The sequence below is a fragment of the Sphaerodactylus townsendi genome, linkage group LG09, assembly GCF_021028975.2.
Source record: "Sphaerodactylus townsendi isolate TG3544 linkage group LG09, MPM_Stown_v2.3, whole genome shotgun sequence".
Classification (NCBI taxonomy): domain Eukaryota; kingdom Metazoa; phylum Chordata; class Lepidosauria; order Squamata; family Sphaerodactylidae; genus Sphaerodactylus; species Sphaerodactylus townsendi.
In genome coordinates this window covers 95772378-95790886 of record NC_059433.1, presented here as the reverse complement: position 1 = coordinate 95790886, position 18509 = coordinate 95772378, and the positions used below count along the sequence as shown (strand labels likewise).

At 39.9% G+C, this 18509-nt stretch overlaps 1 protein-coding gene across 7 annotated transcripts in view; it reads left to right on the top strand.

The window, feature by feature from the left end:
* The window catches only part of ZFHX4 (zinc finger homeobox 4), a 199479-nt gene that overhangs the window by 150006 nt on the left and 30964 nt on the right, over window positions 1-18509 (top strand). For 5 of the 7 annotated variants that reach the window (XM_048508478.1, XM_048508477.1, XM_048508481.1 and 2 more), the window contains exon 5: window positions 15949-16071. The exons of the other annotated variants lie outside the window; for them this stretch is intronic. In XM_048508478.1, coding sequence (XP_048364435.1) covers window positions 15949-16071 — 123 coding nt within the window. The remainder of the gene's footprint in view (window positions 1-15948; window positions 16072-18509) is intronic. 7 annotated transcript variants of the gene reach the window in all.

Genomic DNA, 18509 nt, shown 5'->3' with positions numbered 1-18509 from the left:
TAGACTTTCAGTTAAAAATAAAATAACTTGGCAGAGATTTATATGAAATGTATTTCCTTCCTAGACAAAGGTTATAATTGCCTACATTCTTGTCCGCTTTTTCCAGCAAGTTCATCTGTGAATTAGTGCAGGACCGGTTTGCCTTTCACCTGGTTCAGAAGGGTATATATCTGAGTAACAGTCCTATAATTTACATTTAATGCAACCTTTCAATTGACCAAGTGTCTATAACCTAAGCCCCCATCTCACAGCTGTGGACTTTCCCACATTTGTCAAGTGAGTGCCATCCTGGGATAAGCTGGAAGAAATCATCCATTTAAAGTCTTCACTGCACATGACAATTTTCTAACCTTGGTGACAAATTTACTCAACGCTAGAGAGTTAGAGTTGCATGTTTTGGAAGAAACAATGTAAAGTTAACATGGAATTTCAAAGAATTTAGTAGCCCCCCCAATCCCATAATATGACACACAACCTCCCCCTGCCCCCATAGTGATATAGATAATTGTAACAGAAAGGCAATTATATATTGTTCTTTAAAACAAATATAAATTCTGCAACCAGAATTTTTGATGGTGCCTAGGTATGAAACATACATTTTGTAGGATTTACCATTCTGCAGATTTTGTGAACATTTTTCTTTGTTTGCTAATTAAAAGCAAGCTGTGATGCAGACCAAGAAATTCTAAGCTAAAACTTATTGTTGAACCCCTCCTACCCCCACCAAAAAAAATCCCTAATTATTTATTTCTTACTTTCAAGCTGATTGTGTGGAGCTGTGCATGTGCAACAGAGCTACTGGATAAGAACAACAGGGCACCATCAAAATCTGAAATAAACATTTCTGTTGACTTCAGTTAGGTGTGCATGACATCCATCATCCTGAAGAATCAAACTGTAGCAGACGATTCTGATATATATCAGATTTTTTTCAATTACATAGCCATAAACTTTTCTTTAAAGTACATTATGCATCTATGGTTTGATGCCTCAGTTATAAAGAATGCTGTATTCCATCCCAGAGGTGCGAGTCAGAATGACATAGGTAAAAGATGCACATGCACATGCAATTCGGAGAGAGAACTCTGTGTACCTGGCACATTGTGTAATCAAGGACTGGTATTTACTGTTCTCAGAGATCTCGCTTAAGAATGCCTGATAAGCTTTCTCTCCTCTGCCACTCATCCCCGAATCAGGCTTAGCTCTAGTCAAGCTAAATTTAAGAAATACCGCATTTGTTTCTGGGGTTAAGTTATTTGACCACTGTAGGTGTAGCTGTGAAGCTAATAATTTTATCTTGGTTGATTTCATAGCCCAAAAATGCTCATCTCTTCCTTTATTTCATTGAGCTGGTTAAGTTAACAATAACCTGAGTGGCGTATTCAGTTTTCATAAAGAATTCAGTGAAATAATATTATAGGTATAAGGTGGCTAAACTAATGCATTTTTGTACCTGACATAATTCACCTTTCAGGAATATATGTTGGGCTGGTTCTTATTATTTGGTTGCATTCCACATAAACTGATTTCCACGGGAACTTGTAAGGCTTTGAGATGTATTTGCTGACAGATCTATATTATTAAGATTACAATAAAAAGGGTGTCATGACAGTGGAGAACCAGATGATGTTTTAAAACATAGTCAGAAACTTTCAGTAATAAGGAATGGTGATACCTGATTCAGTGATGTTTCTGTTGGGCTAATATGCCAATATTAAGCATTTTTAAATCTCATGTACTTCAATTAATTAAGTTTATCCTTGACTTTCTAACTGAAAGCAGTGAAATTAAAGTGCTTATATTTCTTGGATACAAGGACGTAGGTAAGGGGGGTTCCCGGGTTCAACCCCCGGGTTCAACCCCCCATTTGTGTGTTTTTGTATTTTTAGTGTTTTTTTTCAGTTTTTGACCTGTAGGGGCACAGCTTTTAAGCCAGCAGCACCAGAATTTTAGAGATTTTTTTGGGAGACTCTCCTGATGACACCACCCAGGTTTGGTGAGGTTTGGTTCAGGGGGTCCAAAGTTATGGATTCCCAAAGAGGGCCCCATTCCCCATTGTTTCCAATGGGAGCTAATAAAAGATGGGGGCTACACTTTTGAGAGTCCATAACTGGTCCTTTGCCCTCTCCATTGGCACGGGTAGTGGTGCCCCTTATGCTGATGGAAGGGACAAACACACAGACTCAGCCCCAAGCCACCTCCATTAGCCCATCCCCCCCAACCCGCCATAGGACTGGGACATTATAGTAATAATGAGAAGATAGAGACCAGGAGAGCCGGTGTCTTGCTCTTTACTAATTGGCATAGTCATATGTCTGATACTACTGTTATGAAAGGGTGAGAGCTGGAGAGCAGTTCAACAAGTTGCAATCTAAGACTTGTTTATTTGAAAAGGACTGTTCAAGAACCCCACCGGGTCAGTCTCATTGGCATGCTGGGGACACTGCTGCTTGGGCTCTGACATAGCTTTAGGTTGTATGAATGCAAGGCAAAAGAGGTGATATTAGTAAGATGACTGTGGCTGAGATTCAGAATGGTGTTGCTAGAATGGAGAGTTAGCAACACAGGAAATCTCTTCTGGTCTGTCCAAAAGAAGGATTGGTTACCTACCTTGCTTATGAATCCTAATACCTAGATACCAGTATTTTTTACTTATAAATCTATCCTATGTGTACTAAAGTAGTGACCTAATTTCCCACTAGTCATGACTGATGTCTTTTCTCTGAGACTTGTATGATAAATATAAATAATGATAAATATGGATTAAATCAATTCTGTTTTAAAATTAAACTGTTAGATTATTAATAATAGATAATTATATATTCTATAGCTATAATCACCTTCCAGTTTTTTCAGGTCTGTTGAAGAATATGTTGGCCTTTAAGTCATAAAATATGTCTAAAATGCATCCCAGACGCATTGGGATTTGAGAGCCAGTTATCCTAGAAATGCCCATGTTGTGACTGTGATCTACAAGAAATCCATTTGATTGAAAATTATTTTTTTCCTTGTAGCTTCTTAAAGACAAACTTTCTTTTATAGAATTATTAGATTTTACATTTTAAAAGAAATCCTTTTAAAGCCTGACAATCCTGGTGAAATTTACATAAATAATCTCCTTGATACATTGTTATTGTACTGTATTAGTTATTGCATACATGTAATGAAAAACGGATTCTCTTATCTGAGTACTATCATGGAACCCTTGTTTTGAAGGCAGCGATAACCTTTTTTACACAAGGGATGGGAAGGGGAGGTATAAGACATTTGAGCCTTCATGTACTAAGAGTATACTTTGAAGGCATAATATCGTAAGTGGCTCTATCAACTTCACTTATTTTGTAGCAGGATCTATATATATTATTCAATAGTGATCTGACATATTCTTTCCGCACATTTTACGTGAGAGAAACATGTGAATGAAATTGGTACCCTTTGGCTGCAGTCATACGGGGTATATTTTTCTGTGATGTAACCCCATGTGATTAAAAGCATTATGTGAGTAAGAACATCAGAGCATTATGCTATGGGAGAGATCAGCTGGGACTTTTCAATACAGTTGGTGCTCTGAACCACCCAAGTTTATTTGTTTTAATACTGGGGGGGGGGGGGTTTGACAGCCATGTGGGATCTTATCAAGGAAAGGTTGCGTCCATGTGGCTGTGCATGTAAGCATGCCAGTGATGGTTATAAAATGGTCTCTGATTGTGAAGTGCCTTTTATCATTTAATATACAAGTTATTTTTAATGGCCTACCGAGAGGAGAGGAGACTTTTTTCCTGTTTTCTGAATCAAGTTCAATTTTATGTAAAATTCTCATTGTCACTTAGAAGAATCATACCAGCAACTATTTACTAGCTGGTTACTTACGAACTTAAAATGCGTATACATATTTTGCGTACAAGTAGAATTGTGAAATCAGAGCCATAAAACATGTAGCAACCATTAATCACCATTACTAGTCTATTAAAATGCGTGCTGGTATTTTTCCTGACTTTGTGCTGTTTTAGAACTGTTTGCATTTCCGGTAATACTTCCTTTTATGAGACAGAAAAGCAGTGAAACTATTTCACTTGTTCACATACACATAATAAGTGCATTGCTAGACCAGACCAAAGCTCCTCCCCATCATTTGCCATTTTGCATTGCCTTTTTGTTTAACCTATACCTGCTTCTAATCAATTTTATCAGATGACCCTAAATTCTGATGTTTAAATTATACTAATGTCTCTGTTGAGTTTATACTGTTAATTATTGTGTTAACTGATATTATATACCCCTTAGAGGATCCAACTTTCAGCAGTTTCCTTCTTAATAACAATTCTCTCTCCAATTCTTAAAGGCTTCACTATACTTTCTGTAAGTCTGAGATGTAGAAAACAGGGCTAAATACAGCTTTCCAAACATTGATACATTATAAAACATAATTATGATAGTACTTGATGTTTTAGATTTTCAGTTTTTCTTCTAACTATTCCCCACATTAAGTTTGTTTTTATTGCCCTTAGATTATTTTTTTAAGATTAGCATTGTATTATGATACCCAAGTTATCTTTAGTCTAAGTCGGTGCAAATGTGAAGTTAGTATTTTTGCTTTATACCAGTATATGTGACATCTAGAGGCTGCATCACTAAACAGAGGCTGAAACCCCGGCAGGGCCCACCACCAGCCTCTGACCTGCTTTCATACAGCTCCAGTTGCAACTACTACATTGCTGGATTGTGGTTTAAGTAGGATTGAACTCCTTTGGGAGAATTAGGACTTCTTTGCTCTATTCAGTAGCACCAGCAGATGATAAGTGGGTGGATAGCCGCAGTTGTTGGTTATCCATTTGTTAGTTTTCTGTGCTTATGTTGAACTTATGCAGAAGCACAGACATTTACTGCCAAATACACAATTTAATAGTTTCTGGATCACTCTCTCAGTCTAACCATAAGACCTAGACTGTGCTTACTTTTGCTTTTGGTGTATTTACACCCCAGCCATGAATAAGTGCCTAGCTTACACTTTTCTGACTACCCCCAGGTTTGCTAGGTTTCAGTAGACAATCCTTCCAAGCAGGCGCTTCCATCTGCTTGGCTTATCTCCACAGTACAAGGCGCTTTAGCCAAGCAAGATCAACTTTTCCTTACCTCCTGCTGATAGTGAGATTGCACTTCAGTTGTGAAGACTCACCGAGCAGCACACAATTTCCCCCAATCCAATTAGGCCACATTAAGTTAACCTTTTGCTTCCTATATGAGAATGGGTGAAGGAAGTGTGAGATTTATGTTTGGCTTCAGAAAAAGGTGAACAGGATAGAAGGGAAGTGTTTTCATTTCGAAAACAAAGAAATGAAAACATTTCCCTTCTATCCCATTTGCCTTTTTACAGAAACCCAAAAAAAAGAAGAAGACAGCTCTATATTGAAAACAAAGAACTTTCTCCTCTTTCCTGGTTTCTGTATCATCTTGTATTCTTGTAGTGAAGTTGGCCAGGTCTTTAGATATTTAAATCTGGTGATTGAAGTTGTAAGTGGACAAGGGGCCCTAGGTTTGAAGCAAAATATGATATCCAAAAAAATACAAATGATAAAAGGAGCACGTGTAGCTTTAAGGACAGATTCCCTCAGTGGCTGTTGCTAAGCAACAGCAGCATTCCAGACTTTGTTTTTTGTGAGTAAAGAGGAGAGCCCTTTCCAGGCCAGTTTTGGCCTTTGAGAGGGAGACTCACTGGAGTTAGGCTACTAGAGTTGCCAACTCCAAGAGAGGAAATTTTCTGAAAATGTTGTGGTGAGGTCTGAGGAGGGCAGGGTTTAGGAGTGAAATTCCTGCAGATCTGAGGAGTAGAGCCTGGGGGAGAAGGGGTTTGAGGAGGGAAGGGACCTCAGAGGGGTAAAATATTATTGACTCCATCCTCCAAAGCTGTTATTTCCTTCAAGTAAATTAGGCTTGCCAACCTCCAAATAAGGGCTGGAGAGCACTTGGAACAACAACTGATCTCCAGATGATAGAGATCAGCTCCTCTGGCTTCTTTGGAGGGTTGATTCTATGGCACTATACTCTACTGAGGTTACTTCTATCCTCATACCTCACCCTTTCAAGGCTCCACCCCCTTAACTCAAGGAATTTTCCAACTCAGAGCTGGCAACCCAAAGGGGATATGATCTTTGTAGTTGGGAGATCTGTTACAATTCCTCATCTTCAGGCCCCACCTGTAAGTTGGCAATCCTAGAAGAAGAGAAGGATACAGGAAAAGGGGAGAGGCAAGGAGGGTTACAGGAAAGGGAGAAAGGAAATTGTGGGGGAGGAGAACATGAGATACCCCTGCAAGTTCTTGTGGGTCCCCACTTGTTTCCTTATAATTTTAGAATATGTGGTGGGGGAGGGGTGTATGGCTGTGTGAGAATTGGATTTTGTTTTCATGTGCTAAATGCAGATTAATGTTTTTCTTCCTCATAGTCCTTATGGAGAGGCAGTAGAGGAATGTTGTTGTGCTTTCCTGTTTTTTTTCTGAGCCATATCTTGTAGGATCATATACCAGAGCAGTTCAACAGCTCACAGCCTAATCAGAAGTAAGACTCTCTGAGTTCAGTGGGACTTCATCAAGGAACAGGCTAATCCTACACAGAGGCATTCAAGTGAATGGAGTTGTGTGGTACCACTCTCTGCAGGCACTGGGCTGTAGATATACCTAGTCAAATAGCATGGGATTAGATCCTACCAAGTTTTCCTTTCCTTTGGTGAAAAATAGAGTAGGGACTTCTCCCCTGGATCGCCATCTGCCTGCTTCTAGTGGTCGAATTCCTGCTATGGGATCCCAACCCTCACTATGAAACACTGGGTAAGTGGGAGAAAAAATGGCAATGATGCTCTAGGATTTTTCATTTAGGGTAAGACTGATGGGCAAGCTAGTGCTAGAGAAGAGAAAGGAGAATTCACCATTATTTAGGGCTGAGCCTGTTGCTGAGTCATGCTGTAGTACTGTGGATGCCTTCGCCCCTCCTGAATTAGTGTGGATGTGAAACCTTGACTTGCCTTCCCACAAGGGGCATGTTGGGTTTCCAGTTCCATTGCTGATGCCTTGACTCACTCCATGCATGGGATCTGGGATGTTGGTTCCTTCAGCTGTGGCATGGTCGACAAGGGGCATGTCAGGTGACTGGTTTCCTCTCCACATCTTATCTCACTTGCCTCTAAAAGGCTCACTGGCCTGTCAGCTCCTTCATCTCATCAGCTTACCTACCTGAGACACCATACCATCCTTGCAGCTCAAACCCCTTGCTGGTTGGTTCAAGAGGGAACTTCTAAAAGCTGGCACTTTATTTTTTACATTTTAATGTTACACCACAGTGAGCTCATATTTTTTAGCAAAATTTAAATGTCTGTAGGTTTTTAAAACTATTGGGCACAACCCAGCCAAATTTACAGCTCAATCCAGAGCAGTCAGGTGAGTGGGGATAGCACTGTTTGAGCGCTGCTCTGACTGCTCCAAAAATGATTTTAAAAATTCCTACCTGAAACTCCCCCATGGGGGAGAATAGAGATATGCGACGAAAATATATCCACCAGCACCCTTGCTGGTGTATCGGGGCAAACAAGGCGCTGGAGGTTGGCCCTGCCCCCACCAGGAATCCCCCTGGGATGCTAGTGTAGCTCTGGGCAGTGCAGGCACGCCAGCGGGGAGCTAGGTGCTGCAGCCAGGTGTCCCAGGGCCCCATTGTGCTGTCCAGGTTTGTCCCTCGGCTGACAAAAGTGCCTCAGAGAGCCCAAATCCGCCAACATCAGCCTGTGCCATCTCCAGAGGAGGATTCTCCCCCTTTTCTTGCCAATTATGCTTCCAAGCATTTTTTTAGTTCTGAATGTAAAGTTCAAGTTCCATGCAGACCTATCTAGGTATAAGCCCCATCTATACAGTGGAATTTACTTCTCAATAAAAATGGCACTTTACACATACAAACATGCATGAAATCAGGCTGCATGTCTCCACTGGAAGTACTGCGGATTGAGCGCTTTTCTTTGGTAGGGACTGTACCTTTTAAAAAATTCAAGTTAGCTATTTAAGGAGATTTTCTTAACTGGACTATGTCGTGCAACATTTCCCCAATTAAAATCGTCCTCACTACTGCCTTAGTTTGGGCAAACCATTATTGCCTCTATTCATCCATAGGCCGCCTCAGCAAATGTGTGCACAATAGTAACTGTTATATACTAGAAAAAAGCCCTTTGTGCAAAACAGTACAACGGGCTCTAGAAAACTGTTGGTGGTGGGTAAAGCAGTGAGCCAGGGCCTCTTCCGCTCCCATCACAGTGGAGCAAAGCAGAGGCTTCTCCAGCCTGCCCATCCACCCACTTCGCCCTTCAGGCATTCAACAATGTTTCTGAGCAATGTAGCCTATAATAAAAGCATCACTTTTTGAGAGAAAAGGCACGTGGTTCAGTCAAGTCATGGACAGCAGTACCGTAAATGCGTTGGCAATGGCACCCCTCTCCTATTTGTAAACAAACTGCCAGAACTGGTAGCCTTGGTTCTTCAAATAGGGCTGATGAAAATTTTAGAGCATTGCCATCCAGAATGGCCAGACCCATGCGTCTCCTGGATGGTAATGCAGTGCAATTCCCAGTAGCCTCTGTGACTTGAAGAACAGTTGTGCATGCTCAGTTGCATCTCCCAAAGTGGGGGCTGATGGGAAATGTAGTACATGAGCATCCAGGAGGCATGAGGGGTCTGGCTCTCCTGATGCTTATGGACTACACCCCCCACTTTAAAAAGTGAGTTGTCTTAGGCATGCTAGGCTTTTATTTAGTAGGATTTTAATTACATAGTAAGTGACACCCAGAGGCGGAGTTAAAATGTATAAAATACATAAAAATGAGATTAGGAAAGAGCAGGGGCAGATCTGCCAGAGAGACAACCCTGGGCACCACCCATTTGATCGCATGGCGGGGCACAAAATTAAGCCCCCCGTGATCAAGCTGCTGCCCCCCCCCTCTATTGGAGACTGCACCTGCACCTGTTGCCACAGTGGCAGGTCGACACCTGAGCTTTCCAGGGAGGGCAGGAACTGGTGTGCTGCTTTGGCGTCCGCCTGAGCCACCTGCCGCTGAGCCCTGCACTCTGCAGCCTCCCTGCAGGCTGGCTCTTTCCCTCTCCAGGGAGGCCAGGGAGCGTAGGGCTCGGCAGCAGGCAGCTCAGGTGGGCGCCATGATGACAGGCTGGCTCCTGTGCTCCCCGGCCCTTGGGAGGACAGGAGCTTGCTTGGCGCCACGGTACCAACCTGAGCCACCTGCTGCTGAGCCCTGCCCACCCTGCTGTGTGCCATAAGGGATGCGTGGGGGGCACGGGGAGCCGGACTTGCCCCGGGCACCATATTCTCCCGGTATGCCTCTATTTTTGCAGAACTGTTATAAGGATTGCTGTGCAAACGAATACTGTTATTACCTGTTATAACTTCTAATAAATTAGGGATCACTGAGAGAATGCCAAATGAAATACTAACTCCCAACCAAAAAAGTCTTCACCTGCTGGTGGAATATGGCAATGAAAGGGGTGAATGATTCTCCCTGGACAATCCAGGGAGAACCGGGTTTATTCCTCACGCCGGGTTTATTCCTCACTCTTCCGCATGAGTGGTAGACTCTTACCTGGAAAACTGGATGTATTTCCCCACTCCTCCACAAGAAGGCTGCTGGGTGAACTTGAACTAGTTCTCTCAGAATTGTTTTAGCCTTACTATCTCACATGGTGACTGTTGTGGGGAGAGGAAGGGAAGAAGTTTGTAAGTAGCTTTGACACTCTTTACAGGAGAGAAAGGTGGAGTATCTTCTTCCTCTTCTTGAGTTAGCTTGATGAAGATTTGCTTTAATTGACTGACATTTTTCTCTAAGATTTCATATCCGGATCAGGTCTTTTAACAGAAGGTTAGCACATTTAGGTTCAACCTCATGAACATGAAATCTCAGTAATTTACATTTATCATCAGTGTATTTCTGATGTGGAAGTAACTGATTTGGATACTTCGATAATCATGGTCAAACAGGTTCATCTATGGGCATTACTGATCAGAAAAATGTAGGCTGTTTGTAGAAAACTATAAGCTAACACCCCCACCCCAAAAAAAGACTGTTTGGGGCATTATTTTAAAATTAAAGAAAATAAATGTTTTTTTGGGGGGGGGAGTGCGTTTCTAAGTACTTCCCTTAACAGGTTCCTATCATTTTTCTACTGTGAACTCCCCACCCCTTGTAACTGGGTATGTCTGGGAAAGGAAGGGAGCGTGACTGCCACTGAAGTGTCCTTCTGATGACATCATCGGTACCCAAAACGTGAAAGGTGTTTTGTTGCCCAATAACTTGCAAGAAACAGTCACACAACTGTTAAAAAGATTGAACTGAATAATTCTACATTTTATGGCCAGTCTAAGGAATGTGTGAGTGTTACACTGTGTTTGTAAGTTAGAGCAATAGCTAAGGAAGAATAAAGGCCACTGTTGGTGAAAAACTTCAAAGAATTTTGTAGGGAAGTTTCATATTGAGCAAAGCAGCATATTCATAGTTATGCATTATGAAATCCTGACCTGAGGGTATGGGCTGATTGCAAAGGGAGCTTTGCTTAGCAGTATGCAAGCATGCAGGGATTTAAAGAGTATATTACAGATAAAAGCACTTAAGCAAAGTCTGCCAGTGTCATTTCAGGAAAAGAGGCTTTGGAATTTCCTAATTTCAGACTTGTTTTTGCTGTCCCTTTTAAAATACAACTAGTAGAATGCTAGTTTTATGGAGACTGAAACAGAGTTCACTTTCCCCTCAGCCTGATTACCCCACTTTCTTCCAGATATCAGTTATGTACCCCCTTCCTCAATCCATTTGCTATGCTTACTTTCTAACAGCCTGATCCCGTCTCTTTCCCTGCTTGCTACCGTGGCAGCAGAGCAATAGCTTTAATGAGGGTGAAAATTGGAAGGATAGAATTATGATCCCATCAATTCTCCCAGTTTATCACTGAGACCTGTGCCATAGACAGGGCAAATGGCAGGTTCAAGCCAGCTTTCCAAAGTCAGATGTGCTCAGTGGAAGAAGCAATGAATGCTATCCCATTTCCAAACCAGGAGTTCAGGATGGGAGATGGAGAAGCACTACTCCCTCATCAAACATGGCTCTGGGGCACAACCTATTATTATTTTTGATTTCACAGCTGCCAGTTCTTTAGCTGGTTGTTGGCCTTTATTACAATTGGAGCCTCACCCAGAGGCCTAGGAAATTGTAATGTATCGGCATAGTATTCTCTCTTATTATTATGAAAGTAGGCTCAGGAATTGGAAAAAGGGCAGGTTTCACTCATAGTGGTCCTGAAGAGGTGGCTGGGCAAGATAGCGTCAGAGATGATGAACAGATTTTGCTCACATGACAGCACAGAAGTTCCCTGTATCAAGGACTGGAAAGCATTCATCAGTTTTGTAGCGACTAAAGTTTTGAACTCAACAAAACTGTTGGAGTAGTAGCCAGATCTGCCTAACTATGAAACAGAAATAAGTTCTGTATTCTCTTTAGGGTGTCCTGGATTATAACCCCACCACGAGTCCTGTTTAGGATTGCTGCTTACTCAATTCCAGTGGGGCCCTCCCAGTGATTCTCTCCAAGATGCAGTAGTTACATCACTTAAAACAATTTAAAACTGCTTTACCAGTAGTTAGTTAGTCCTTCGTCACTTTTCTACAATCCCAGCTTCATTTTACTCTCCAGTTTTTGTTTTCCTTTCAGTTTTGCATTTCAATGGGATTTTCTGGTTTTTTCTTTGCTCTGGACACTTAAGGTAATCCCTTGTGGAAGCATCCCATTATGACATTTATTAGGCAGACTGTGTTTATGGGGTGGTTTGCCATTGCATTTCCCAGATCGACACTCTACCTCAGCGATCTAGGTTTTACCCATCTCAGAAGGATGCAAGGCTAAGTCAGCCTTGGGCTGGCTACCTGAAATCAACATCTGTTGGGATCAAACTCAGATTGTGAGGAGAGCTTGGACTGTGATACTGCAGCTTACCATTCTGGTTCTTGTTGCCATGGCAGGCATGACCATGCTGCCCAACTTTTCTGGAGTCTGGATGTTGTAGATGGCTAATCTACCCACTTGCATTCCATTGTTTGGGACCATGCCCTGATCTTGTCTACCTGGGACTCCACTGCTTCATTTGTGCAGTATTTTAACATCCCCAAAGTGTAATCAAAATAAGGATTTAACATAATTAGCACCTAATAATGTGTTCTTCAAAGTCTGATCCATTCCCAGTGGCTTTCACTGTGTTAAAGAAGGCAGCCTCTTTGCTATAGTTCAAAAAGTAGGATGAATGACATTTCATGTGATGAGATGGTGGGTTAGATCCAGTGGTGGGATTCGGCAGGTTCGCACCACTTCGGCAGAACCGGTTGTTAAAATGATTCTTGTAAACAATCAGTTACATTATTTGAATTCCCACCACCGGAACTGGTTGTTAAATTATTTGAATCCCACCATTGGTTAGATCCTGACTAATTGGCAGTTTCCACTTATTCCCCCTTCTCACTGCAGACCCTCTCATAACATTCTTCCCTTATCTCCCAGGAACAGCATTTCATGCAGCTCAATAGGAGGAAAAATGCAGGAAAGTTCCATTTGCCATTGGAAAATTTATTTTGAATCCAACATAGTGTCTGTAATATACCTATCTTATTTACTAAATGTAAAAGTAAAATGGTCAAGTAAACACATGGACTCTTAAGAGAGGCTTTTTGATAATTAAACTTGGATTAGACATCAAAGGAGTTATAGGTTTTAGGTGGAACAAAATCAGGGAAGAATAAACCTGCTAAAAATAAACATAACACTTGTAAATGTAAGTAGATAAAATTTCAGTAAATTAAAAAAGGCCACAAAAGCTTACTCTTACCTAGAGCGCAATTGTAGATCTTTTAGTGAATTAGTGTGGGCCCCACCACTTTTTGCATATATATTTACTAATTGTATTTTTCCTTTTTAACTTTTCTGTTATCTTTTATGACTTCTTGTCTGCTGCCTTGAAATTTTGGAAAAGCAGACTATCAATTTTTAATCAAGTATGGAATTACACTTATAAATGGAATATCACTTATAAAGTTCCTAACTAAACTAGATGTGGCACAAAAGCTTAAAAATGCTATATAATAAAGAATCTATTACTCCTGCCTACCTATAATTCTGCAAAAATCCAGGATCTTTGCTGTTCTTTTTCGGAAAATGATTATGTCCATTGTTGTTTAAATCTGTGAAATAGTTTCTGAAAGGAAAGCCAAATATACTTCTGACGCAAATGTTAAATAATTTCTGAAAGTGAATATTTTTGCCATTCAGAAAGCAGAAATAGGCAATTTTTATAATGCATAATAATGATATTAATTTTATGGTGTGAATAAGTTACATTTGATTAGTTTTTGCATGATTAAAATTCGCAAAGCCTTTATGGCCCCCAGGAGCCTACCTGTAATAAACAGCTCTCACCTTTGAAACCATAAAACCGGACTGCAGCACTTGAACATTAGATCTAATTGCCTTGCTACATCAAAGAAAGTACCAAAGGACTGAGAAAAATCACAGAAGGGAGGAGGGGGTGGAGGGCAGCTTCACCTCCAAAGGTTATATATTTGTGGCTTGGTGGAGCCCTGTAAAGCTATGGGCTCCAAACTGCTGTTTGCGATTAAGTTGATGGGGGAAAGTCTACCCGCAATCTTTCCCTGCTGCTGACACAGAGTCTTTGTTCACATTCAGATTTCTCAAACTGTTGCCAGGGTCAGGCTGAGGTCAGACACCATGATGATGTATAGGAGAACATGTCTGGGAATTTCTCTCATACATAAAACACATACCAAAAAAAAAAAAGAGCACCCTGCAAAAATTGTCTGATGAAACCCAGATGATGATACTGTGGGTTTTATTTTACTATCTTCATGATTGCTCTTTGCCTAACACACACGCACACGCACACGCACACACACACAAAATGTTTTATTAATGCTCACCATGACAGCTTTACGATTTTATGCCCCTTCAAGATAAGGACACTCAATATCACTGTGACACTTCATTTTCCTGCCCAAAGGGAATGGGGCTGGTAAATCCTGAAGGGGAAAAAAGAAGGAAAGAGACGTTGTCCATTCCAGAGGATCAGTCAAAAAAGCAATATCATAGGCTGCATAAGACTATGTGATCTGACTAGATGCACTGTGGGTGTGTAAGACAGAGAGAGTGAACGAGTGGGCAATTGGCATTAAAAAAAGCCTGACCTAGTCATGATCACAGGCTCACAGCATCCCAAACTGTGATCCCCCATCACCCTTAATAAACACATCCTTGCTTCCAACTGTGACTAGATAGCATACAGTGTTTGATTAGTAATGCCACTGAGAAAGGGGGAGAAAAAAATCTTGCAAAAGCGGTTAGATTATTTATTTTATGTTACCTGGACATTGCTATGTCTACATTTTTTTAAGTATTTCCTTTCCAGAACTATTGATTAAAATAACTATTTTAATCAACCTTTACAACATTAAAAAATGCAAAACAGCCTGATCAGCTTTTAAAATCAAGGTGCAATGAACATTTTGGAGGTTATTTTTACTGAGGGTAGTTCGATATTGTTCATTTCAATTGTTTACCTATGCATGCAGCTCCACTGCAGAGTTGGCAAGAAAGGCACTAAGTAGCAATTTTTCTGTGCTCAGCTGCTCCATATGACAGAGAATATTTCATTCTGCTGTCAGAATGTTGTTAATAAAACATGGGGTGCGGAAGGGGCCACGATTTCCCCTTTCAATCACTATAGCATTTACAATGAAAATTTTATGCAGTGTGTAATTTTCAGTTAATGTTTGACACTTAGAATGCTGGTAGCTGCATTTTGTATGGATCCTTAAGGGTTAATTGTATCATGTTCCCCTGTGTAAAAGCTCTACTTATTAAAAGTGAACAGGGAAGTGTATGCAAATGCATGTATGTGACCTTTTTGCCTTTCCAGGGTTAATTTATATGATCATTAAAGATTTTATGAAATTGAGCTGCCTGGTGTTTTGAATCCCTTTTCACCTTCCCCTCTAATTTATATAATTCCTACCTGAAATAGGAAATGTGACTTTCTGTTGTTGTTGTTTGTATTGCAATGAAAACAGCATGCTGTGCTGTAGGGATTGCAAGTCTGGTTATCTGGTATTATTCATATTGCTAAAATTCATTAAAATGTGACATCAGCACAGTCAGAGACAAATGATCAGAAGATGAAAAGGAACAGTAGGCCTTTCACGGATTAGTGCTACATTGCCCAGCATAGAAACTAACTGCATAAACAGACTAATCCACTAGTAGCAGCCTAGGTAAAATTTATAGAATAATTGAATTGGGTTGAATTACTGTGAAGATTTTCATGTAATCTAGCTGGTGTGAACATGTAAGTGAGGTGTGGATATTGCGGGCTCCTCAGAAGCGTGTCATTATCCCGGCATAGCTCCCCCTGGAGAAGAAAACAGAGAGTTTTCAAGGTTTTGAACCAACACAATACTTACATGTTGCAATTACCAGGATGTGCAGAATATAATAGGATTTGTTTTTCCGCAGCTTTCAAATATACTGCTAAATGATCTTTCATTTGTTAAAAAGTGTGCACCTTTTTCTTGACACAAATAATGTCTAACAACAAACAGAAAACAAGAAACATATGACCTATCACACTGGTTAGCAACTTATATTCTGATAAATTAATGTTTGTCATTTCTTGCTGAATCTAAAATTTTGAAAATAATTATTAATTTCAAATCTTTGAAAAGTGCCATTCTTTTTCACTCATTCCTTTATTATTTCAGCCTCTTGTTCAATTTAGTGCTGCTCTTATTGAACATCATGTTTACAATTGATGTTGAATGGTCCCTAAGCTAGCTTTTTATTTTTATTTTTTATGCTCATTCGCAGAAGAACAAGTTGAAGATGCAGAAGGGTCTGCTAAAAGCTCATCAGTGTCTGTTGCTGATGATAAAGACTCGTGTGAGAAAGAGAGAAATAATAGTGAAGGCAAAAAAGCTAGTAAAGACTCTGGTAAGATGCTAGAATTTTGTCACTCTTAAAAAATCTTATTGAATAGTCTTTCATTTAAAACTGCCTGGACATTCTTATTATCTATTGCATGTGTATTTTGCATGTGATTTCTATCAGTAGCCTCCCATTGACCTATTTTTAATCATAACCATCTGACAGGATAGATGCGGATAAGTTGAAGAATATTACAGGGCGACTAGTAAGATTATTTTTTAATCAAATCAGTTTGTGTGCTTGTAATTTTTAAGCGCCTTTCATTAATCTTAGCTGTACTTGTGATTCCTCTGATGGCATATTAATTTTTCATAAGCGTAGGATTAGATGCCACTGAATTTTTTCGCCATGCTTTTAAATTTTGTTCCCCCTGCAGCCTTGAGAATACAGGAATGCTTTTCGCTCTCTCTCTCCCGCCCCCCCCCCCCCGCCATACTCCTCCCATCCTTGATATATGATTACTTACACTCAGGAATCTTCCTTCTTCCTGGGCATTTATCTGTGGTATTTAGAAAAAAAATACAGAAAATCCAATGGAAAAGTTTGCAGATGCTTCTCCTAAGAAAAGAGGAAATATCATTGAAAACGGATTATGAGTAGGGTAATATTGATCTCTGGGAATATACCAAGTCCAGTAATGAAAGCTACTGTCTTTTTGAAAATAAAAACTTCTATGTTATGACATTTACTTGTGCACATACAAACCTAAGGCCAGCATCTGGCAGGGATACAGAAGGCTTTTTCTGTGTTTGATTTAGCAAATTTGTGACTTCATCCATGCTTTTTATGTATGAGATGGAAATCTATGGTCACAATGAATATTACATTGGCCACTTTTGTTGCACGCTATTCCTAGTTACATTATGTTGAATTCATTCAAGCAGAAGAAGTGCTGAAACAGGTTGAAGCCTATTAGTTTCAGGTAACCATATATCTTTTCCTTGTATCCCAATGACAGCAGCATATAGAAGAGCTTGTATTCATCATAAAAGCATTTAGTTATACAGAAAATATCATTTTCCATGCAAGTTTACTTAAATTGGAATTTAAATCTGGATTTGTAAAGATACTCATGAAAATATTTTTTACAAAAACAAAACAAATAATAAACTTAAATATTGGTAGCTCTTGATGATAGATTTAACATTTAACCACATCTTATGTGTGTTTGTCAACAAGAGGAGGTCAGTATTTGTTACTGCTGAGAAATTTATCTTACAACTTTTTAATTTAAATTATTTGTACCCTGCCAAGGTGGCTTCCTTTATTCTCCTGTCTTCCATTTTTTCCTCACAACAGCCCCGTGAGGTAAATTAGGTTGAAAGAGTGTGACTGGGCCAAAGTCACAAAGTGAGCTTTTATGGAATGAATAGGGATTTGAACCTAGGTCTCCCAGATACTACTTCAGCACTCTTAACCACTACACCACACTGGTGTTATCTTGCTTTTAAGTTCAAGAGAATAAAGAAGGACTGTTAGTGGCAAAGTTCTATCTGTACTTTTTTAAAAAAGCGGTCCTTTCTGTGAAAAGTGAAGTATTGGGTAAAAACCACCCTACTCAGGCTCATTCCAATAGAAGAATGAGGCAAACCCACTTTAAACATCTGACTGTCCATGAGCTTCACAGATCAAGCCTTGGAATGTCTTTCAGAGAATTCACCTACCTATTTTTTTTTCTAATTTGAATTTCCAAAGGCCTAGAAGAAGCAAAAGCATTAATGACCCACTAGGCAAAAATGGTAGTCTTCAGTGAAAAAGCATGGTGGAAGTCATGAAGATTAGTCAACAGAATGGTTTTATTTATGATTAACTAACGCTAGGATGTTTTAAAGTATGCATTGATGCCTTTAAAATAAATGCTGAAGGCAAACATTGCTCTGCTGCTTTGCAGCAAGCTCAGACAATATTTCTTATTTCAAATTCTCAAACTTGCCTTATGGAATCCGTAGAAAGAATTCTCTAGATTAAATCTGCACATGAAGCATTCATTCCATAGGCTTAATTCTCAACAGTGCTGGCAAATAGTCCTAATGACTGCATATCTGCTTATGTATAATTGAATGTTAATTTTGACTTTCTTTGCCTGAGTTAAATGTTGCAAGCCTTGCCAAAGAACTCCCATGAAAACCAACAAGTTAATCATAGTCTTAACAAGTTAGACAGAAAAGTGCTATCACCCTTTTTCGTATTGAATCTATTAGAAACAGAGGGATTAACATGTTTAATGCACATGCATTTATGTAAACTGTTTGCTGCACTGCCTTTCTTATCTCAGACTGAGACTTTCAAAAGGAGACTTGGCAATAAGCAAGCTATGTTTGTTGAATATTCATTCAGAACAGAATAGCCTCCTAATGCCTCGTTTATATTGTCATTTAAATCTAGTACCACTTTAGATTAATTATAATCCAAATTACAGCTCTATGCAATGTAGGAATTAATAT